The 21,819-nt window shown below is 42.9% G+C and overlaps 3 protein-coding genes across 3 annotated transcripts; all 3 read right to left on the bottom strand.

Annotated features, from left to right (window-relative positions):
- Positions 1 to 2,026: 2,026 nt before the first annotated feature.
- On the bottom strand, positions 2,027 to 5,357 carry LOC308157957 (uncharacterized protein; the record flags this gene model as incomplete). The annotated part of the gene is made up of 4 exons (XM_080531551.1): positions 2,027 to 2,241; positions 3,213 to 3,422; positions 4,052 to 4,294; positions 5,210 to 5,357. 4 exons carry the CDS (start codon positions 5,355 to 5,357, stop codon positions 2,027 to 2,029), a joined length of 816 nt encoding a protein of 271 aa, XP_080387677.1.
- Positions 5,358 to 6,387: 1,030 nt separating this feature from the next.
- On the bottom strand, positions 6,388 to 9,867 carry LOC308157578 (immediate early response 3-interacting protein 1-like). The gene is made up of 3 exons (XM_080531162.1): positions 9,712 to 9,867; positions 9,461 to 9,562; positions 6,388 to 6,942 (listed from the first exon to the last, which is right to left on the bottom strand). The coding sequence occupies exons 1-3, from the start codon at positions 9,800 to 9,802 to the stop codon at positions 6,887 to 6,889; spliced, it is 249 nt and encodes an 82-aa protein (XP_080387288.1). The 5' UTR covers positions 9,803 to 9,867; the 3' UTR covers positions 6,388 to 6,886.
- A 2,605-nt stretch (positions 9,868 to 12,472) lies between these two features.
- Positions 12,473 to 19,767, bottom strand: LOC308157071 (mothers against decapentaplegic homolog 2-like; the record flags this gene model as incomplete). The annotated part of the gene is made up of 11 exons (XM_080530549.1): positions 19,647 to 19,767; positions 18,414 to 18,921; positions 17,055 to 17,144; positions 16,593 to 16,786; positions 15,955 to 16,089; positions 15,771 to 15,842; positions 15,579 to 15,635; positions 14,797 to 15,009; positions 14,056 to 14,193; positions 13,310 to 13,454; positions 12,473 to 12,596 (listed from the first exon to the last, which is right to left on the bottom strand). The coding sequence occupies exons 2-11, from the start codon at positions 18,647 to 18,649 to the stop codon at positions 12,473 to 12,475; spliced, it is 1,404 nt and encodes a 467-aa protein (XP_080386675.1). The 5' UTR covers positions 18,650 to 18,921; positions 19,647 to 19,767.
- Between the last annotated feature and the right edge of the window lie 2,052 nt (positions 19,768 to 21,819).

Consider the following 21,819-nt stretch of genomic DNA (forward strand, 5'->3'; position numbering starts at 1 on the left):
CCGCTCTCATTGTGTCAGATGGAAGCACCGGACACAGCAGGCGCGCGGACAGCGGGCGGAATGACAGCGCCCCGGGATCAATTCGGACCGATTCTATTCCGTCCCGTGCGTGTCCTTAGACAGCGGTGTGTCCTTAGACAGCGGTGTGTCCTTAGTGAAACAGCAGTGCGGAGAGCAGCGACCTTGTGTGCGGATTCTGCGGAACCGGACGACACGGAACAGCTGGGAACATTACCCCGTGCTGTTTGCAAGTCACAATTGCATGCCAATTGATCTTGAAAAACAGATGTGTGAGGGAAAAGGGAACCAACTAACATCGTTTTCACAGTACAGTTTAGGTAAAGCACCTCTTATCCTAAGTGGAACCCCCCCCCCCCCCCCCCCCCCAAACATTTGCACACTACGTCATGTTGTAGTAATCCAAAAAAGCTAATACGCTTACTTGATCCCATCATTGACCGTGACAACAGGGATCTGCATTGTTTCGGACATTTCTTACCTTACAGTCAACAGGCCTACTCATGTTTACCTCTCGTTGTATAGATCCATAATCCTTCAACCTGCCTCTGCATTATGCTGCTGCTCTATTGGCCACTGAGTGGGGATCAGAAAAATGTAAAATTGGGTCAAAAACCTGTATTGATCAAAGTCAAAGCCAAGCCTAACATCGTTTCATAATGACAGTATAGCTTTGAAGCTTACTGAGACAAATGTATGTGTAATGTATCATTGTTCGGAGCACTTGCATTTGCTCTCCATAAACAACAATACCAACCATTTAACAACTTTGAATGTGTCAAATACTCACAAATGTTCAAATGCAATCTTCACGATGAGAGGGCGATCAAGTAAATCACATGGCATAGGTGGGGTGTTGAGGCCACTGTTCACGTCTCTAATGATGCGAGGCTCTCCAAACAGTGATGCTTTTCAACCCTCTTCTCCTCCCGTCCCCTCACCTTCCACACCGAGACAACACACTCTCTGTGCAAGGAGAGGGAGTCATGGGACGCTTCACTGATTACACTCCCCGAACTTACAGTGAAGCTATGGAGCTTCTGATCACATGGCCTGAGGAGGGGCACAAGTGATTCAGCGTGATTCAAATTCAGGTAAGGAAAAAAAAAAGGGGACACTTTAAATAAAGCTAGGCTTCCCATCTCTCCCAGCATAAAGAGTGATTTAATCTACCTAAACCACATATTGTACAGTGAAAATATTTGTTGTGATCTTGATATACACCAGGGTCCATCACTTGGCAAATAATAATACATACAGTATAAGCTACTGTTCATAAACATAAGAAGACCACACTAATATAAAGAAACATCGTAACTGACTTCATAGCTCTCTCCAAGACTTTACAAGGGACAGTAGATGTTCCAAAATATACTCTCCATCCTCTGCTATCTACACTCCTGAGAAAAACATGTTAGGAACCTTCTCCACTTGTCTCAGAGACAGCACTAGTGCAGGGAAGCATGAGAATCCCTTCTTATTGTCCCGGTAACCAAATGTTTTTGTGATGAATAATACAAGAGAAAATACTTTCACATACATGAAGGCAGCGTACAAGAATATCAAAGATATCAATTATTCAAACGTTTTGATCCCCGTTGGAACAATTAGCAGCAGCTTGGTACACTCTGTTCCTGCTTCATATAAGATGATACATATATATTACATCTCTAATAACTACATAAAAACCTATTCCCTTTAAAGAGCACTTCTAACTGAATAGCAGGGATGTAGTCAGAACAGTAGTGGTTGAGAATGAGTGTCTTTTTTTATCCAAAACAAGTAAGCAAGTGACAATAAGCCTACAGTATGAGAACATGGGGCATCATTTGGGGATGATGATATGTACCAAAGGATTGTAAAAGACACGTGGGTGTACATTGCAATATCAAACCCTGTTATTCTTCTGCTGGATTTCATAGACCTAAATACAAAGGCAAAATGGTAAATGTATTTGTATAGCACATATTCCTACAAATTAATGTAGACTCTTAGTGCAATCAGTTGCTTAATTGGCATCCTCTGTTGAAGTCCTGCATATTGTGCCCGTCATGTGAGGCACCCCCGTCCTGTGCTGCCCCACCTGGAAGCTGAGACCTCTGGAAGAGGGCTGTGTGTTCGCTGGTGTGGTCTCCCAAAACATGACGGTCATCTTTCCTGGTACTGACAGAGCCTCTTTGAACTGGGCAGAGACCGAGATGGGAGCTCGGATGGCCTCAACACCTGGGGAACCACAGCAGGTTTGGGAAAAGTTAATCAGGTAATACAGAGGATATAGACAGTAAAAAAAAATCGGTCCATAAGCATATTGCTTATATTTCCTCAACATCGTTCAATCAAAAGGTAAAAATGCCAAAAGGTAAAAATGCCAACAATTCAACATCGCATTACTCAAGATCACGTCAAGTCACTGGATGTCACCTTTGCGTGGTCTTTAAAGGTCATTTTTTTGGAGCGGGGTAGTCCCACTTTCTTTTTTTGTTTTTATCGGACAGAGACAGTAGAGAAAGACAGGAAAGTATGGAGGAGAGGGTATGTCAGCACGACATGGCCCAGATTCTGGCATAAATTGGGCATATGTGACAGGGTCTGGTGAAAAGGTCTGCATATCGGCAAAAAAATAATTATGTTTTCCGGTTTTCTGCATGTTACGAAGTGTTGAAGAGCCCACTCAATATAACAAACAACAGTTTTAGGATCACTAAATACTTATAATTTGGGAATTGGATTCACTGTATGGTCTGCCGTAGGCTACTGGGTTAGTGATACATGGCTTGTAAACAAACCTACGTTTTAGGACGTGTTCAAAAGCAAGCACTGTGTGATCATCTAATTATGTGTAGTTATGTGTTTTTAGCATGTTGTGATGTGCTCAACATGCAGTTAGATGTTCATAGCGATGTACCTTCTTAGCTGCTAGCTACTAGCAGCTGTTTTGCATGTGTTTTGATTCAGACCGAGATTTTCTGGTATTTGGTTTGAGGTGTAACAACATTCAAATAATCATATCTTCTTCAACTATTTTCAGATTTCAATGTATGACACATCATTTGAAAGTTTACATTCTGCACTTTCATAATCTGGAATTGGTTTTTAAATGACCTTGCCCTACTTGAGGACTTTTTCACCTATGTGTCACATATGTGTGCATTGTAGGCCGTGGTGCTAGACCACTGGACCACCCCAGGCCACACCTTTGTGTTTCTCAACTTCAGCCAAGCATTTAGACAACATCCATAGACTGGCAGTGGTGGAGCATCTATAGCCCAGGGCTTTGACTGGAAGAGTTAGGAGACGCTGTGGGGAGTAGTCAGAGAACGCCCAAGCACACTTCCACCCTGTGGTCCAGGGAACGCTCACATCCACTGTCTTCATATCATCTGGCTCTGGGGAATCCAATTGACCTGTCAAAGCAAAACAAAATAATAATTGGGTTTATTTCACTTTTGAGTAAAAAAGACTTTCAGTCAGCACCCTTAGCTTCATAAAGTGGTGGCATATTTAGAAATTACCACCTGAATTACAGTATGACTATTGGCTATTGTTAGCTTTACAGCACAGCCAAGGCTTCCTCCTGGATCTGACCAGTCCTCTATATATGGACGATAGATAGATAGATAGCTGACTTCCCACTGTCATGACTACCCACTGTCACGACTACCCACTGTCATGACTACCCACTGTCACGACTACCCACTGTCACGACTACCCACTGTCACGACTATCCACTGTCACGACTACCCACTGTCATGACTACTCCCTGTCATGACTACCCACTGTCATGACTACCCACTGTCACGACTACCCACTGTAATGACTACCCACTGTCATGACTACCCACTGTCACGACTACCCACTGTCACGACTACCCACTGTAATGACTACCCACTGTCATGACTACCCACTGTCATGACTACCCACTGTCACGACTACCCACTGTCACGACTACTCACTGTCATGACTACCCACTGTCATGACTACCCACTGTCACGACTACACACTGTCATGACTACTCACTGTCATGACTACTCACTGTCATACCCCTCAGGCTGAGGTGGTGTGATGGCTGTTCGTCCCCTCTCCTGGGAAAGGAGTGTCAACACACTCTCCCAGACCGGCTGGTCAGTACGTGAAATGGCACTGAGTGAGATGTCGACCTCCACCCCGGTGTGTGTGACCCGGTACTCCAGAACGCGAGCCTGCAGCATGAACGGGCCTTTCTTCAGCTCATCTATAGGCTGCCACGTTTTCAAGCTCTGACGTATCCTGACAAGACCTGGGGGAATCCATTGCACTCAAATCAAGTCAGGTTGGAGCAGTCATCGGTAGAAGTATCAGTAGGGGTCTCTCCTCTGGTTGAAATGAATTTGAATGGCTCCGAGACTGCTTTAAGCTATATATCTGAGGAACAATTGGCATTGATGTTTGGTATGGTAGCTGCCAAGAAAGTGATTCTAACATATTGGAAATCACCAACACCCCCCTGCTTTCAGAAATGGCTCAACAAAATGATAATTATCATACAAATTGAGAGAATACGCTTCTACAAATCTAAAGTGCCCAACAGATTCTTTTTATTTTTTATTTTTTTTACATATGGGGTCCATTCATTGACTATCTCAAGGATAAATAATTGTTAATTATATTTTGTATATATGTATGTGATGCAACCCTGTACTCTTTACCCTCTACCTGTATTCTTGTAATACCTTGAACATTACTTTGAACTAAGTTGTACTATTTATTTGTTAGTTCCAGAATTGTCTGGATACTGCTAACTACACCTGTCTTATTAATTCTTGTCACATAATAAGTTCTGTACTACTGTCACTTTTTTTTGTCTTGAATTCTGCCTATTGCCTTATTGTCTTGTGCTGCAATGTCAGGAACCGAAGCCTAAGAATTTTACTCTCTTACACTTGTGCGTGTAATGTGCGTATTTGTACATAACGTATTTGTCTGGCAGCTTTTCTTTTTTCTCCTCTTTTTTTTTGTCTTTTCTTTTTGTCTTATCTTGTTTACATATCTTGGATATACAATTTAAAAACTGGAATTTTTAAAAAATATATTTTTTAAATTAATTGAATGAATGAATGATACAGAAACCAGTGTGGACAATGATATGGTGTTGTTGTCATTTGAATGTAACATTTCCACAGCATATCAATCACTAAAAAGGATGCTGTCTCACCGAGTGGACTTAATCTGAATGTCACCGCAGATATGACCATGAGAAGCAGCCGCACACACAGGATCTCTGGGTAACACAGAGGGATGTCTCTAAAGTCACTGTCAGGGTAGTCCCAACCATACCCAGCCACTCCACAGAACCTTCTCATGACATCAGTGTCCAGCCTAGAAGAAATAAACAAACAATACAATGATTCATTTTCCATCCAATCAATCATCAATCAATTATTGGAATGTGTAAGGTTTTCCCAATTAATAATATCAGCAACACATGTAGAAAAAGAGGAAACAATGCATCAGTCCCCCCTTGGAGGAGTCACTGGTATAACCTGGGCTGACCTGAAAGTGGTCCCCTCCGATCTCAACTTTTTCAGATCTGATAGGACTGGGCTTGTAAACCACAGCACCACCAAACCATGTCAGATCTGTGAAGGGGAGTGGACTAGGAGCGACGGAGGGAACCACTTTCTGGAATGAAACCTTATCTGTGAAAGCAGTTCAGTAGAAAACAGCTCTGTCATCCAAGGACGGCAGCCATAGGAGGGATTGGAACATCGACCACCTTACCTGCAGTTCAGGAGAGTGAAGGCAACTCCACCTCTGACTTTTCCATTGCAAGAGTGCAGATGGCCTTGTCTTTTGCGAAGTGCTTCGAAAACATATCTAAATAAAAGATATCCAAAACTTGGAATCTTCTGACAAGAGTCAAACACGTCACTGGCTTTAACCAGTTTGTATGAGCAATAAATGTTGGTGTAGAAAATATAAATGACAGACGTAGTTAGCGTTGAGATTAAAGTCGGGCTTAAAACATTTCCCATAGTGAATAGTTAAGTGCAATGGGATCGCCTTTATTGCAGCCCCCGCTAAAAACTCCAATGTAACCTAGGAAGCATTGATAGATTTCGTATAACACTGGACTTTCTTCAATATGAGCACATAGTCAACTAATACATAGCATTCCAGTGCATTCAGAAGTAAAGCACTTCTGTCAAACTGCTCCAGCAACAAACACATACCTCAAAGTACGGGGTGCACCGAGGGACAAGCAAAGAAAGCCATATCGCGTTACGTCATTATGTTACCAACGTTTTAGGATGGTTTTGAACTTGTGAAGAAACGCAAGAATAATAATTTAAAAACTCTTTATTTCTCAAGTAATTGAGGAAAAGTTACATCGTAAACAGTCAAATATAATTTAGTATGAAACACACATCTCAATGTAGGTCTATTACTGACATTTACAAGGTGACATGAACAATGGCATGTTTACAGGAAGATGGAATAATCTGACAACATACCTTACACAGTAGTACACAATAGTAAATGTGATCTAACCACCAGTCCTTATAGCATTGAGAGCCATGAATCCCGTTCTGTGTCATTTATAATTTTAGACATTGTGAAAATTACAGCAACCGTAGGCACTTATGGTACACTGTTTTTCACTCAATCATAACTAACTAGTGTCTAAACAGAGTAGGCATAAACCAGATTGTGTTTTTTGCATAAGTCTGTCAATTGGCATGGCCATTTACAGTGTGATTAAGCAACTTTAAGTATTATTTTGGATGTTTTTTTTTGTGCTGCATAAAAGTGCAAGTGATTCCTGGAGCCATCCTCCTGAGTGCCTTGTTGCTTGGTTGTGTGGTACATTCAGTAGACTGGAGACTTCTCCTCAACCAAACAGCAGCAACAACACAATGCAGACTGCATTTACTGCTATCAAGGGAACTGCAGGACAAAAGATAACATGATTAATTGATGATTAGAATCACAGATAAGTCTGAATTCAGAAATCCTGTGTGTGTGTGTGTGTGTGTGTGTGTGTGTGTGTGTGTGTGTGTGTGTGTGTGTGTCAGTTACAAGATAGTGTTTTACCCAAAATACCAACAGCTGGAGCAGGCCATATCACAACTGGGCTACAGATGTCAACTTTTAGTTTTTATATTTGGCAGCCTGGGCCATGTTCATAAGTCTGTTGTTAGAGGCCTTCATATGGCTGGTCTTCCTAAGAGAAGAGCCAAACAGTTAGCAAAATATTGCTCAATATCCGCTGTTATTGGTAGCCGCTCAATATGGAGAAGGCGGTGCTTCCTGTACCCATGAGCGGGTTACTGTCTGTCTTATAGTATTGATCAACCCACTGGTCTTGTGCGAATAACATCCTGTGTGTGGCAGAACTGGTTGTTGGCTCAGCATTATTGTAACAAATTGTTTCCAGGATGTCAAAATGCACTGTTAGTATTTATGTCCTTTAGAATTGTACTTTGTATGTGGACATAAATAAAGCATTTAAAATGTGTGCGCGTGTGTGTGCGTGTGTGAGACAGAGAGTGTGTGTGACTGTGTGTGTTACTTGTTCATTTACACAATAGTCAGATACAGCAGGATCAGGTCAGTAAGTATATACTTTATGCAATGACAATAACGTTGAATCTAATGTAATATGTATACGACATACATACAGGTGCAACTCAAAAAAATTGAATATCGTGCAAAAGTTCATTTATTTCAGTAATTCAACTTAAAGGGTTAAACTTAGATATTATATAGACTCATTACATGCAAAGCGAGATATTTAAAGCCTTTATTTGCTATACATTTGATGATTATGGCTTACAGCTTAAACCCCAAATTCAATATCTCAGAAAATTTGAATATTACATGAAATCAATAAGAAAAGGATTTTAAATACAGAAATGTCAGCCCTCTGAAAAGTATAATCATGCATATGTACTCAGTACTTAGTTTGGGCCCCTTTTGCATGAATTACTGCCTCAATGCGGCGTGGCATGGATGCTATCAGCCTGTGGCACTGCTGAGGTGTTATGGAAGACCAGGATGCTTCAATAGCGGCCTTCAGCTCTTCTGCATTGTTCGGCCTCATGTCTCTCATCTTTCTCTTGGCAATGCCCCAAAGGTTCTCTATGGGGTTCAGGTCAGGCGAGTTTGCTGGCCAATCAAGCACAGGAATCCCATGGTCATTTAACCAGGTTTTGGTACTTTTGGCAGTGTGGGCAGGTGCCAAGTCCTGCTGGAAAATGAAGTCAGCATCTCCATAAAGCTTGTCTGCTGAAGGAAGCATGAAGTGCTCTAAAATGTCCTGGTAGACGGCTGCGTTGACTGTGGACTTAAAAAAAGCACAGTGGACCAACACCAGCAGATGACATGGCTCCCCAAATCAACACAGACTGTGGAAACTTCACACTGGACTTCAAGTGTCTTGGGTTGTGTGCCTCTCCATTCTTCCTCCAGACTCTGGGACCTTGGTTTCCAAATGAGAGGCAAAATGTGCTCTCATCAGAGAAGAGCACTTTGGACCACTGAGCAACAGACCAGTTCTTTTTTTCTTTAGCCCAGGTCAGACGCTTCTGACGTTGTTTGTTGTTCAGGAGGAATGCTATATTTGAAGCCCATGTCCAGGATCCGTCTGTGTGTGGTGGCTCTTGATGCACTAACTCCAGCCTCAGTCCACTCCTTGTGAAGCTCCCCCACACATTTGAATGGCCTTTTCCTGACAATCCTCTCCAGGCTGCGGTCATCCTTGTTGTTTGTACACCTTTTTCTTCCACACTTTTTCCTTCCAATTAACTTTCTATTAATGTGCTTTGATACAGCACTTTGTGAACATCCAACTTCTTTCGCAATTACCTTTTGAGGCTTTCCCTCCTTGTGGAGGGTGTCGATGATGGTTTTCTGCACAACTGTCAGGTCAGCAGCCTTCCCCATGATTGTGAATTCTACTCAACCAGACTGAGAGACCATTTAAAGGCTCAGGAACCCTTTGCAGATGTTTTGGATTAATTGGCTGATTAGAGTGTAACACTTGAGCCTACAATATTGAACCTTTTCACAATATTCTAATTTTCTGAGATATTGAATTTGGGGTTTTCATAAGCTGTAAGCCATAATCATCAAATTTATAACAAATAAAGGCTTTAAATATCTCGCTTTGCATGGAATGAGTCTATACAATATCTAAGTTTAACCGTTTAAGTTGAATTACTGAAATAAACGAACTTTTGCACGATATTCTATTTTTTTGAGTTGCACCTGTACATAGGGTAATGTAAGACACCTAAGCTGCAGTGTGTTTATTTCCTGTTCTAACGAAATGTAATCAACAGGACCTTTACTACATGTTTAGCATGGATGTCATGTGACTGGGTAGATTTTGTTACAATATACACACACATGATTAATTCAGATGTACATGTCCATGGTCATCTCTGGTGGGTCTGGGCCATACCTCTCATCACCGTCCTCACGGAGCGGACCAGGTTCATGAGCTGTACTTTGATGCCCGGTTCATCACCGAACCCTCCGACACTTTGGTCCACACCCCAGCCGACTAAAGGAGAAATACAACATGTATATCATATAATACTCATATTCAAGTAATCAATACATATTAGTGAATCACAAATGGAGAACCAAATGTTACCCAGCTAACATTGGCAGCAGTGTCAATAAATGAAAGCACACTGACAAGTCACTTACTTTTACTTAAAAATCTCTCTTCGTGCAACACAGCGACCGCATTTACACACAAAATCGCCGCTTGAATAAGTGAATATAATGTAAACGCCATATCAATGAAGCACTATAGCTGTAAGGAACTATGTGTTAGCCGGTTAGCAGTAAAGACCCACGTAGCTATTTACATCTGACGGAGCCCAAATGTACGGTAGCTTGAGAAGGACAAATTGCGCGAGACACAACTCAATTGCACCAACTCAATCACACCACTAAACAGCCTGTGATGGGATGGGACATTCAATGGGGTTGCATTTGGTGTCAATGGACTATAGGAAATACATTTGATTGCTGGATTAGCCTTGTTTTTCTGAAGGTGAGCCCATTATCCACTCAGTGGCTGGGTAGAAGGTGTTCATATGCTACTAGGACAGGTCATCAGGGTCAGGCCGTGGCCCATTACAGTAGACGCAAATTGAATGAAATAAAATGTCTAAAAAAAGAATATGGCAAGAAAAAGGGATGAGACTAGGGAAGCATGATAATGAGATGCACTGAAGGATTATCTGGGCTGAGAGGAGATGGCATGATACACGAAGCATCTGTCATCTAGATATGCATTACTATCAATAAAGATAGGACAAAAGACAAGGCCATCATGAGAATAAAAATCTTTATTAGTGTTTTATGAAGTCTGCATAATATGCCACACGCCTGAGAAGCTTATGGTCAGAAAAAAACTGCTCTATCAATACCGCCCTCTACTGGTAAAACAACTGCGACAACTACTGTACTGACTGCTTTGCAAAAAAGATTTACTGTTAAATACACACATACTGTACTACTGTTATGTATATGTACTTCTGGTCCACTTCAGATTTGTTATGTATTCTCTTCACATTCATATCTTGTAGGCCAAAGATAAAAAGACTTTTAACACTGTACCCTAACACATGGTTCAGTTCCCCAAATCCAAACTCACTAGTTGCACTTACAAAGTACAATCACTAGTGCCGTAAGGTAAACACATTAACATCAATAAAGGAGAAGGGAGAGAAAACAGATGTTAAAAAATCTTGCAACAGCCACAAAATGACAATAATGGCAAACTGCAAGCCCATAGTCTTGTTGAACATACTGTATTTTATAGACATGAACAAATACAATACACACACTAATACAGAATGTCCCAGTGTGCAGAAACATTCTCTCTTCCTTTTTGATGTAAGAAAATGGAATACTGCCATGTTTCCGTAACATGTTTTCTGGTTGACCTTTAATCCTCTACTAAGCGTCAAATGGCTTCAAGAAGTCAAATGTGTGTTTCAAAAGTGAAGAGAAGAATGACTCAGAACAAGTTCAAACATGTTCCTGGAGTTGAAAAAAAAAAAGAAAAAAAAAAAACCACTGTGGGAAAGCAGACCTTTACAGGCATTTCAGAACTTTTATGTATACTTTTAATGCACCAGTTTTCTTTTAAAAAGAAAAAAAACTGTCTACATTATGTGGGACATTACGTCTCAACAGGGCAAGAGCTTAAATTGGAATTAGATTCGAATTGAACCTTAAAAAGATAAACACAGGAATGATCCATGATTGCGAGCCATGTCACTTCAAAACAGGCGTAGTCTTGAAAATATTTCTTTAATAAAAAGTGAACGACAGAAAATCTTTAAGTATATTTATATATAAAAATACATGAGAATACAAAAAAGTAGCAAAAGAAAGGGGATATAGCCTAAAAACAATATACTGTAGAACGAAATTCATTGATACCTTCAATTCTCCAAGTGAAATAACCGTTTAATAATTCACCTCGAGAGACCCGGACACCCAGTGACACATCAAAAACGCTTTCCAGCTGATATTCTCTGGTCCCTGCCCAGTGCATCCGGACCAAACTGAGCCCAGAACTTACTAGCCTGCATTTGAGGCTGTGTATGGTGCAAATGAAACATACATAGAACACTGAGGGTGCCATATAATGACAACGAGATCAAATATAAACTACAGCCAGATCGATTTTGCAGTTTGTTTAGTCTTTTCTTTTTCGCTAAACATTCCTATACGTCCATTAAGGGGTGTGTCTTATAACGACACAAATCTGGAATTAAAAAAGGAAATATTCTGACTAAAGGGTGAAAGACTCAATTAGGCGATTCAATTCTAAAAACATCATTTAGCATTTCCCTTAGAGGAGAAAGGGGATAAAGGCCATCATCATGTCTTAACCATGCTAACCCCCCACCCCCCCCTGGCAAAAAAGAAAGGTCCAAGTTTCCCAGAGAATAGTTACCTCGTGATCAAAAGGATGGGTGAGCAGAACCTAAATCGTGTTAGCTTTCACCCTTGTGTTATGCATAAAAGCATCCTCCAATATTGAGAAACTATCTGCAGATATTTTTTTGGTATTTCCCCAGCTCCCAACAATTCGTCCCTGGACTTTAAAACCAACATACATTTAATTTGTACCACAAATAGTCTAGTATTAAGAATTTGGGGAAAAGCAATTTAACAAGGTGCATGACAAAGATGGGTTACAAAGTGCCAAATTCTATTCTGAAAAGTCTGTCTCACTGTGTGTTTGTGTGTGTGTGTGTGTGTGTGTGTGTGTGCACGTGTGTGCGCACGCGTTTTGACAGGGACGTGGAGCTAGGCCACAAATACTATGAAGTATGTTACAGAAATTCATTCTGCAGTTTTTCGTTTTTTTTTTTATGACTGGACTCACAAGTTAGAATATCATGATCTTCGTGTGAGAGACATTTTGGGTTGTTTTCTAGCATTATGACATACTGGAACAGCGTACAGAGGGGGAACCCATCTGGGTCAGGACTTTGTCCAGCCATTGCAGGGGCCCATTCAGATGCAGCTCAATCCAGCAGGGAGTGCTTGTGACAGTCTGCCGTCTGGAAGACACAACATCAAATGTTTTAACAACAACAAATCCAAATCTCTAAAATGCTAACATTTTAAAAGCAAGCTAGGCTATATTGTCCTATTTCCTTTGTGGTAAGTCATGTAGTGGCTGGTGGAGAGTAGGAGGGCAAATCTCACTTAAAACCTCTCTCAAACTCCTCAGTCCTCACAAACATTCCAGACATTCTACAAAAGGAAAAAAGGAGTAAAACTGTTTTTCTATACATTGTCGTGCGCTCTTCACTCAACTGCCCTCCTCTTGCGGTGTTATATACAACAGCAGAGCAGCGTTGTACCATGTTCTATTTCAAGTTTCATTGTTACGTCACATTACACAAGTGTAAGAGAGTAAAATTCTTAGGCTTCGGTTCCTGACATTGCGGCACAAGACAATAAGGCAATAGGCTAGTCAAGATAAGTCAAGATAAGTGACTATAGTTACAACACATAAGTGAGACAAAGGACAAGTGACAAGTTGTGGGAGACAAATAAGACAAATAACACAGGATACAATTGGCAGTACAAACAGTAAAATAAAATAGTATGAGTAGAATGTCATGAGTATTGCACTCGGTGGCAGTGGGTGTAAGAGGTGGTATTGAGTAAAGTGACTGTGCGCTTAAGGTTAGGTAGTCCGTATACATGGGACGTGCTTGGGGATAATAGCAGAATAATCAGTGACAGGTGAATGGTCAGTGCTTGCCTGTACTCTGCTCCCCAGCCTTTGACGAAGCTCATGCGGATGGTGCACATCCTGGTCAGCTGGTAGACGGCCTCAAAGCCCTGGTTCACTGACTGGGCCAGTAATGCTGCAAACTCCTGGTTGTTGAAGATCTTCAGGTTACAGCCTGAGAGGCGAGGGGAGGAGAGGTCAGAGCTGACGAGGCATTGGCTTGATGAGGGGAAGCCTGTGGCTAAACCGGTAGAGCCTCTAAGGCGCCTAATGATCGCAAAGTCGGCAGCTCACAGTGGTTCGAATCCCCTGTGGGCCACGTGTCTAAGTGTCCCTGAGCAAGGCACTGAACCCCTAATTGCTCCGGGGTTACCTTCAATGGCTGTGACCCTTTGCCTAGATGCTCCCTCTAGAGCATAAATACATTCCATTGTACTCTGTGCAATGACAAACTTTGAATCCCCTTTCCCTCTGCTGAAAAGATAAAAGACATGAAGTCTCTCTCCCAATCTTCAAGGAAGGTTTTTGAGATAACAATCTGGTTTAAGAGGACGCTAAACATTCATGTGTGATTAACGTGTAATGCTATTGGGTTTGCCCAAAGGACACGCCATTCAGAAAACAATGTAATGTCGCAAAGCAGATTAGGAACTCCTAGATAATCAAAAATAAAGAACACAGTAGATAATCAAACCCAACACAGTATGACAGCAGAACTTGGGATTTTGCCTCTTGGTATGTTTGCGTGAGTGGGATGTTTCCTTCCCTCGGCTTACCTGGTGGTATTTTGCACACTGTTGCCGGGTGCCACCCATACCGCTGGTTGCAGTTCGGACTCTGAACAAAGATGGCGCTGTCACTCAGACACTCAGCAAATACCTCCCCACCGATGTAGTACAGCCTCACTCCTCTTCCTGTGGAAATATAAAACATAACACTTAGAGCGTTCCGTGCATTATGCTACTCAAGGCCGGATAATACTGACACAATGTTACTTTAAAGTAGCATATTCAAACATTACAGAAAATGTGTGGAAAGCGTGAAAAATTATGAAAATGACTTTCTTTTTCTCCCTTTCTTAACCATAGCTGATATACTTCTTATAATACTGATATTGAATAAGAGAAGTAACATGATGATCATCAGAATGTGTCGTAGTCTAAACCCCTGGCGTTTCTGGTACGAGACACTGCCCCGGGTAGTTTTAACCTAGAGGCTAAAAAGGCCGACTAGCAATCGTAAGGGTCGCTGGTTCGATCCCCACCCCAGGAGGGAGCTGCGTGTGAGCTGGTGACTGGAGGGTTGCTGGCATCATATCTAAGGTGCCTACCTACCACTGCCGTTGTGCCCTTGAGTAAGGCACTTAACTCTGTGCCTAAAGCAAAAAAACACATTTCGTGGTGCTCTGTGCAAATGACAAACAGGTTCAATCTCATCTAACTGTACACATCCTGCTGCACCTATGTGCCACCGGGTCATCTAACTGAACACATCTAACTGAACACATGCTGCTGTACCTATGTGCCTCCGGGTCATCTCCACGGTGGCGTTCCTGTTGACGTTGGAGAGCAGGCCCAGGCAGAAGCGCTCCGAGTTGGAAGGGTCGGTGAACCCGTCCACAGTCAGCGAGGGCTGGGAGGCGTGGAAGGTCTCTCCGACGCGCTGGTTCAGCTCATAATAAGCTATAGAGCACCAGAACGCTGGCTCAGAATACGTCACCGGTTGCAGGTCTGCACAAAACCACCACAAAAGTCAAGTTATACAGGACGCAGACGTGTCATACGATGAGGACACTGCACATTGTGGCTGACCCCTCACATCCAGCTCACAGCTTGTTTGCATTACTCCCTTCTGGACAGCGGTACAGGGCCACCAGGACAAAAACATCACGCCACTTGAACAGTTTCTTCCCCAAAGCCTAGCCCTCCTCAATAACTGCTGATCATTGCACCTTGCACTTTACATGTTCTTGCACTTAGTTGTACAGTATATTTATTCATAATATTCATTCATATTGGTACTGTATATTTTGTCTTGAGTATTGTCGTGTTGTCGTTGTATCTACTGTAGCTCGTTTAGCATGGTAGAATACCAAATCATGTTCCTAGTGCACTGCACATGGCGAATAAAGTTGCATTGAATTGAATTGAATGTTCCGACTGGGAACATCATGTTCACTGTGGGTACCGGCCTGTCCAAAACAAATCCTAATGATTGCATGACGTTTGTTAAAACTACGAAAACAAAGCAAGTGATCGTTCAGCCATACTAGCTGGTTGCGGGAGGCGGTTGGTCTTACCCATGCTGTGATTGACAGGGGAAAGGGTGCTGCTGGGGGACAGTTCTGCAGGAGAACCTGAGCACGGAGAAGGAACAGTACAGGTTAAATGGCTCGTTTGTACGCCACAATATTTCAATGCTAAATGGGCCCAAAAAACTAAACTTTTTTTACACTTTTCTTTCTGTACCATTTCTAGTTCAGCAAACATACCTGTATCCATACTTTGATTCTGTTGATCACTAGCTTCCCCATCCTCACTGATGTATCCAGGTGGCGGTGTTTCTATAGTAACAGGCAGAGAGAAATCTGATGAGCTGAAAGCGCTAGCTCGTTGTCATAAAAAGACCATGCAAACATAGAGGAACGTATCGAACCCGTGGTCAGGTGGACAAACCTGGTATGTAGTTATTTGGAGGTTCGATCCCCGCAGGGAAGTTTGTGTTCTCGGGTATGGAATGAGTGTAGTCGTCCAGAGGTGGCAGCTCTGTCAGGATTTCTGAGTGTCTTGGCACAAGCACGGGAGGCAGAACTAGAGGAGAGGCGGACAGAGCATTCTTTAGTATTACACATTACAAGTCAAAGGCCCACGCCAGCCAATTTTACTTCCTGGTTCTTCTTGTACAAAAAAGAAAAAAAAGAAAAAGACTTCAGAACAGAGGCAGTGTTGACGGTGTCATTCACAGAGCTAGTTGGGTCGCAAAGAGGCCAGTGAACCGGTTTTGGACGGTTATATTTGACTCACATTTTTGGAAGAGCTAAGAAAATAGAAATTACTGCCCAAAACACACACATACTTTGAATCGTTGTGCAATTGTGCAGTCCCTGGACGTCACATCCCAGCTTAAAAAACATAAACACGACTAACGGGACGTCTTTTAAACACGTCAAGAGAGCGCGATGACAACTGACTGAGGCTTTTCTCATGCTGTGGACGACGTAACGAACTACCGACTTAACAGCAGGGGTAGAACTGATAGAATCTTCAAAACAGCGGCATCACAATGAGGACACGGTGACTCTGAGATGACCTACCCGGGGTCTCCACCCTCTGGTAGTGGTAGGGGTTGATGCACACTTCATCCTTCTTGAGGTGGAAGGCGTACTCGCAGGCCTCCATGGCCCGCAGCTCGTGGTGACTGTGCAGGTCGGGCCATCGCCACAGGCGGCAGTAGATGACATGAGGAAGACCCTTCCGGTGGGAGACCTGCAGGCGGCCATCCAGGGATCTGATAGGAGGAGGTCAGTGGGGGAATAGGTGAGAGGAGAAGTGTGTGTGCGGGGGTGTGAGGGGGAAGGGGAGGGACGAGAAAGGGAGGAGGGATGCAGGTGGGCCGGGTACACAAAAGGTTGGGAGTGGGGGAGTGGGGAGGAGGGTGATGAGAATGATAGAGTTGAGGATGAAAGTTGAGTTCCGATTGTCCCCTCCCCCCCCTGAAATGATAACGTCCCACATCAAGGTTGTATGTGGCACACACAACAGTTGAAGATAGTCACCTGGTTTGGTCAGGGTAGCTGTATAGGCCTGAGGTATCCCACTGCTCTATCGTATTTGGTGTACTCAGTCCCCATATTTCAGAGCAATTGCTGTGCACAAACGAAAACAAAAACAAAATGATGAACATGGGACATGGATCATTCAGAAATACCAGTATGGGTAATGTAAACAATTAAAAGGCCTCTTTTATAAAGAGTCGTTTTCAAATAGGCATCTCATTAATTGTCGTCAGGAACTGAAAGAGAGACGCCTCGTCAAATAAGAGAAGCCTTTTGACCGAATTAAGAAAAACAACAATGTAAAATGGAATACACTAATACATACAAAGGAACTGCCGGAGAGAGACAAAGATCATTCTCAACAGCTAGCTGTGGCATTGTATAAGAAATTCTAAATAACTGAAACTTTTCCACTACAGCTGTGTCGGTCGGAAGTACTGGACTTATCTTGAGACATTCAAGTAAACACAGAAGACACAATGGGACAAAAGAAAAGGAGGGAGCAACCTTGGAAAAAAAATTACATTTCCATTTCAAATACTCTTGAAATTTCCATGATTCTAATGGACACATACATAGGAATGATCAGGAAAGTAATTCACGAAAACATGGAATGGGGAAAACAAGACATGATAGTTTGCTGCTGGACTAACAATTGTTAATTGAATTCAGATCGGATATCTCTGAAGAGGGACTGACTGAATAGCATAAGTTTCTATCAGATTCCTCAAATAACTGAGAAACATCGACTCCTCCCTCCCCCTACGATACTGAAGCAATGTGGAGATTTGTCAGTTGCAGAAATTCTTCTTTCAATTTCGTAGCAAGTTCAATCAGGGTAAATATACAGTACAAACGCATAGCCCTATCTCTTTTGTCAACAAAATCTAGGTCTACAGGACTTACTCAACAGACATAAGGTGGATGGCTGACAGCTGTATTCATCACTGTATAACAAAGTCTCCAAACATGTTTGTTCCCAGAAAACATGGTCTGGGACATCAAGGCTGACTGGCTGATAAGAAGAATGTTCTTCTCACCCTGTGCTTCTCTCCTCCCTGTCAGACAAGTGCAACACACATGGGCCTCAATAGGGAAACTAACATCAAGCTACTGCAACACCAGCTCTGAGATCTCTGGACTGGAAGACTGAAATGAGTCTACTGCAAGATCTCTGTGCACTGGGGCCCTTTTCTGCATACATGTTCCATGCTGAGATGAGGTCACTGGTGTTTTTTTCGCAGACAACGACATGCAATCAACACACAGGTGAACGACTGCTGCTCTGCCCTTCGCAAAACCGGGGTTGACGTTTGTGCAAGGTTGTCATCAAGCGCCCTACATGATTCTACTGCCTACCTGGGGATGGTGACACACTTGGTGTTGCAGTTCTGTGTGGTGATGGCCTTCTCCAGCTCGTCCAGCTGGCCCGTCTTCTTCAGCTTCTTCACCAGGCTCTTGACCGCCTTCTCGCACCACTTCTCCTCCTGGCCGTTCTGCTCTCCGCCCCCTGCCCCCCCAGGGCCGCTGGCAGACTTCTTCCACCCGAGCAGCCTCTTCACCACCGGTGGGGTGAAAGGCAAGATGGAGGACATTTTGGATGTAGTTATGTGAAGTCTTGAGAGAACACACTACGCACGCACACACGTGCGCACACACACACAAGCACAACACGCACACGCACACACACACACACGCGCACACACAACACACACACACACACACACACACACACACAACACACACAGGCAGAGGGGACTTGGAGGAACAGTTCAGCCCTTGCTCTGGTGTGGTCCTTCAATACATGAGGACTCCCAGGGCTGGTTGTGAGAGGACAAGCACGATATGTTCGTTGGAGATAAGATACCTAGGGAGAGTAATTCAAACAGAAGAACACAGTATTACAAGCTAGAACACGACGGTGTGTGAACATCACAGTCACAGGTTGAAATGACATGCAAAGCCTCAGCTGCCCCTGTCCCAGGTGAATGAGTGGTCTTGAAAAACGACATAAACCGCACCATCAACATCCTTTTGTCAGCAACAATTGCCGTTACATGGCAGATCTCAGATCAGAATAGAAGCGACTCCACCATAAGAGAGGCAGATCAGTGAAGTGTTACTTAGGACAACTCACACACACTGTCAACGTTGGCAGATCACTCAAGCTATGGGTAGCTACGTCAAACCAAAACAGGCCGGTTGTATTATCGGCATATTAAACACGGATTTAGTTCATTCAGCTGGCTAACTAACCAAGTATTCAATCGCATACTCATCAACAGAGATGTTGGGCCCGTGATGACTGATATGGTAACGTTAGTCCGTTAGCTGACAGCTAAAAGCCTTTTGTTGTGGAGGAGAAAACAGGCGCAACAACTAGCTGGCTAGCTAACCAGCAACCACGAACCACAACCGTGTGATGCAGAGATGCACATGAAACCCCAACCGTGGCCGATTAGACTGCGATCGTTTCAAGTCCTGATTGTAATGTTAGTTATCTAACTATCAGACAGGCTTCTCCTAGCTAACAGCACCAGCTAGCACATCACATCAAAGTCGAGCAGACAATTAAAAGCGTTGCCTTTTTACCCCTAGAATGAGCCTCGTCAAGTCCTCTCTGTGTATGAAGAGATGTGTGATATACCAAGAAAAACCTGCTCGAACCAGAGGGCTAGTTTTCCTTGAAAAAAAAAAAAAAAACGATAGCTCATTAAATGTATTTCGACAGGAAGATTGTTGCCTTTTCTCTCAAGTCGGATGATAACTGGCTAGCTAGCTAGCCCCACAATCTAGGTGGACCCGCACAACAAGACACCCTAACGGATAGCTGCATCCAGAATCTTAACCCCTCCCACTAGCATTTGATAGGATAAAGGAGGACAATGCTACGATTTTCGTGCACGGTATTGGTGGATAGACATGTCAATATTCCGTGTTTATTTGACAGCATGGTTTGTCATCTGTCATTGTCGAGGCAAGCCATTCTTTTCTTTGTTGTTTTAAATGTTCTATGTTCCATGTTGTTTATACATATCGGAGGTGAGGAAGGACATTCATTTCCACACATTGCAGAGTGCTATAAAGTCAAGGAAGGATTCACTTGGGCCCTATGGTGAGGTTTGATGGGGGAGGATCATGTCACTTCTGTGATGATACATCAACTACTCACAGTAGATCAATGGGTAGCAATCATTTGTGATCCATCAGGCTACTATACAAACTTGACTAGGGGGGTATTCCATCAATGTCGCTAAAGGACAATCCAGGCTTATTTTGATAAATCCTGTGAGATTTAGGCTATATATATATATTTTAAATCCAGCCTTATTTTGATAAGTATTGCAATACTAATACAAATAAGCCTGGATTTTTCTTTAGCGACGTTGATGGAATACCCCCCATGACTCACCCATAGCTCCTCCCACTCAACTCACTAATGGATTCAATCAGACTGCATTGCCCTCACCTGGCGTCATTATAAAATGCTTAACCTGATCAGCTGAAGGACTTGGTCCACTTGCATTAACTGCAGCAGGCATGGCTTTATTTTTGCTGGTGTGCTTATTGATATTGGAATTTTCAGGCCCTTGGACGGGTGAGAAACAGAGTTACCAAAACTGTTTTAATTAGACTCCTTCTCCCACTGTTGTTGTATCCCACAATGTGTGTGTGTGTCTGAAGTGGCAGAGGTCAGACTGTGTTGTTGTTATATATCCTCACCTTGAGACTTGTGGACTTCTTCCAAACAGCTGAATCAGTGGAGGCCCCTTTCAGATGCCCCCTGGGCACTAAGCCGTGCCAGGATGGAAAGGAGTGTGTTCTCTACAACCATGTGTGTGATGGAGAGGCGGACTGCAGGGACGGCTCTGATGAAGAGGACTGCGTTGTGGCATGTGCCAAAGGTACACATGGGTTTGTTTGTTTGCATGATACATACAGACCAGTGGAGGCTCCTCCATAGAGGTGGAGGAGGCCTGGCCTCCCCAATAATTTCAGAGAAGAGAAAGAGATTTTAAAAAGCAATAATTATATTTTTTATCAGACACACAACATACAATTCAGAACAATACTTCATCCATTTCTAATATTTATCCTGCAGAACAGCACTCATACACGCGTGTGGCGGAAAAAGGTACTACACGGAGGCCAGGCCTCCTGTCGGAAAGTGGTTTCTCATAGAAGTCAATGTAATGCCATTTTTTTCATGGCAATTATGTGATTGGCCAAATCACTGAAAATGGGTGGGCACAGGAGGCCTGGCCTCCGTGTAGTACCTTTTTCCGCCACACACGTATGAGTGCTGTTCTGCAGGATAAATATTAGAAATGGATGTAGTATTGTTCTGAATTGTATGTTGTGTGTCTGATTGACATAGTGTTTGAGTGCTTTTGACATGTCATTGATTGTATGTAGTATGTTGTGGTGAATGTTGTGAGCCTGAGCAGAAGGGACAATAGCTGCTGCAGGCAGACCAGAGATTCATGCCAATTGTTTTGTTTATTTGATGACCCATTGTGCAGGCAATAAAAGCTGCTTCATCCACCATCCTGAGAGTGTCCCAATCCCTTCAGTACCGCCAAACACAAATTAATAATTTTTAACAAAGACAGATAAGAAGAACAGGGAACATTCCATCGCGAGTGAAGCGAGCAAGCGGAAAAAAAATTGGCCTCCTCAATTCTGGAAGTCACCAGCCTCCACTGATACAGACAGACCCCATACACATTCCAATATGTTTAGTAAAACAAACAAACAAAAAACT

Source organism: Nansenia antarctica (genome assembly GCF_963989245.1).
Source record: "Nansenia antarctica genome assembly, chromosome: 5".
NCBI lineage: Eukaryota > Metazoa > Chordata > Actinopteri > Argentiniformes > Microstomatidae > Nansenia > Nansenia antarctica.

What these genes read in the sequence shown, in the direction of transcription:
- LOC308157578 (XM_080531162.1), bottom strand. Translation starts at nt 9,802, where the DNA reads ATGGCGTTTACATTATATTCACTTATTCAAGCGGCGATTTTGTGTGTA. An exon ending in AGAGAGATTTTTAAGTAAAA is followed by an intron (nt 9,563 to 9,711) that starts GTAAGTGACTTG and finishes TTTCTCCTTTAG; the next exon opens with TCGGCTGGGGTGTGGACCAA. An exon ending in CGTGAGGACGGTGATGAGAG is followed by an intron (nt 6,943 to 9,460) that starts GTATGGCCCAGA and finishes TTTGTCCTGCAG; the next exon opens with TTCCCTTGATAGCAGTAAAT.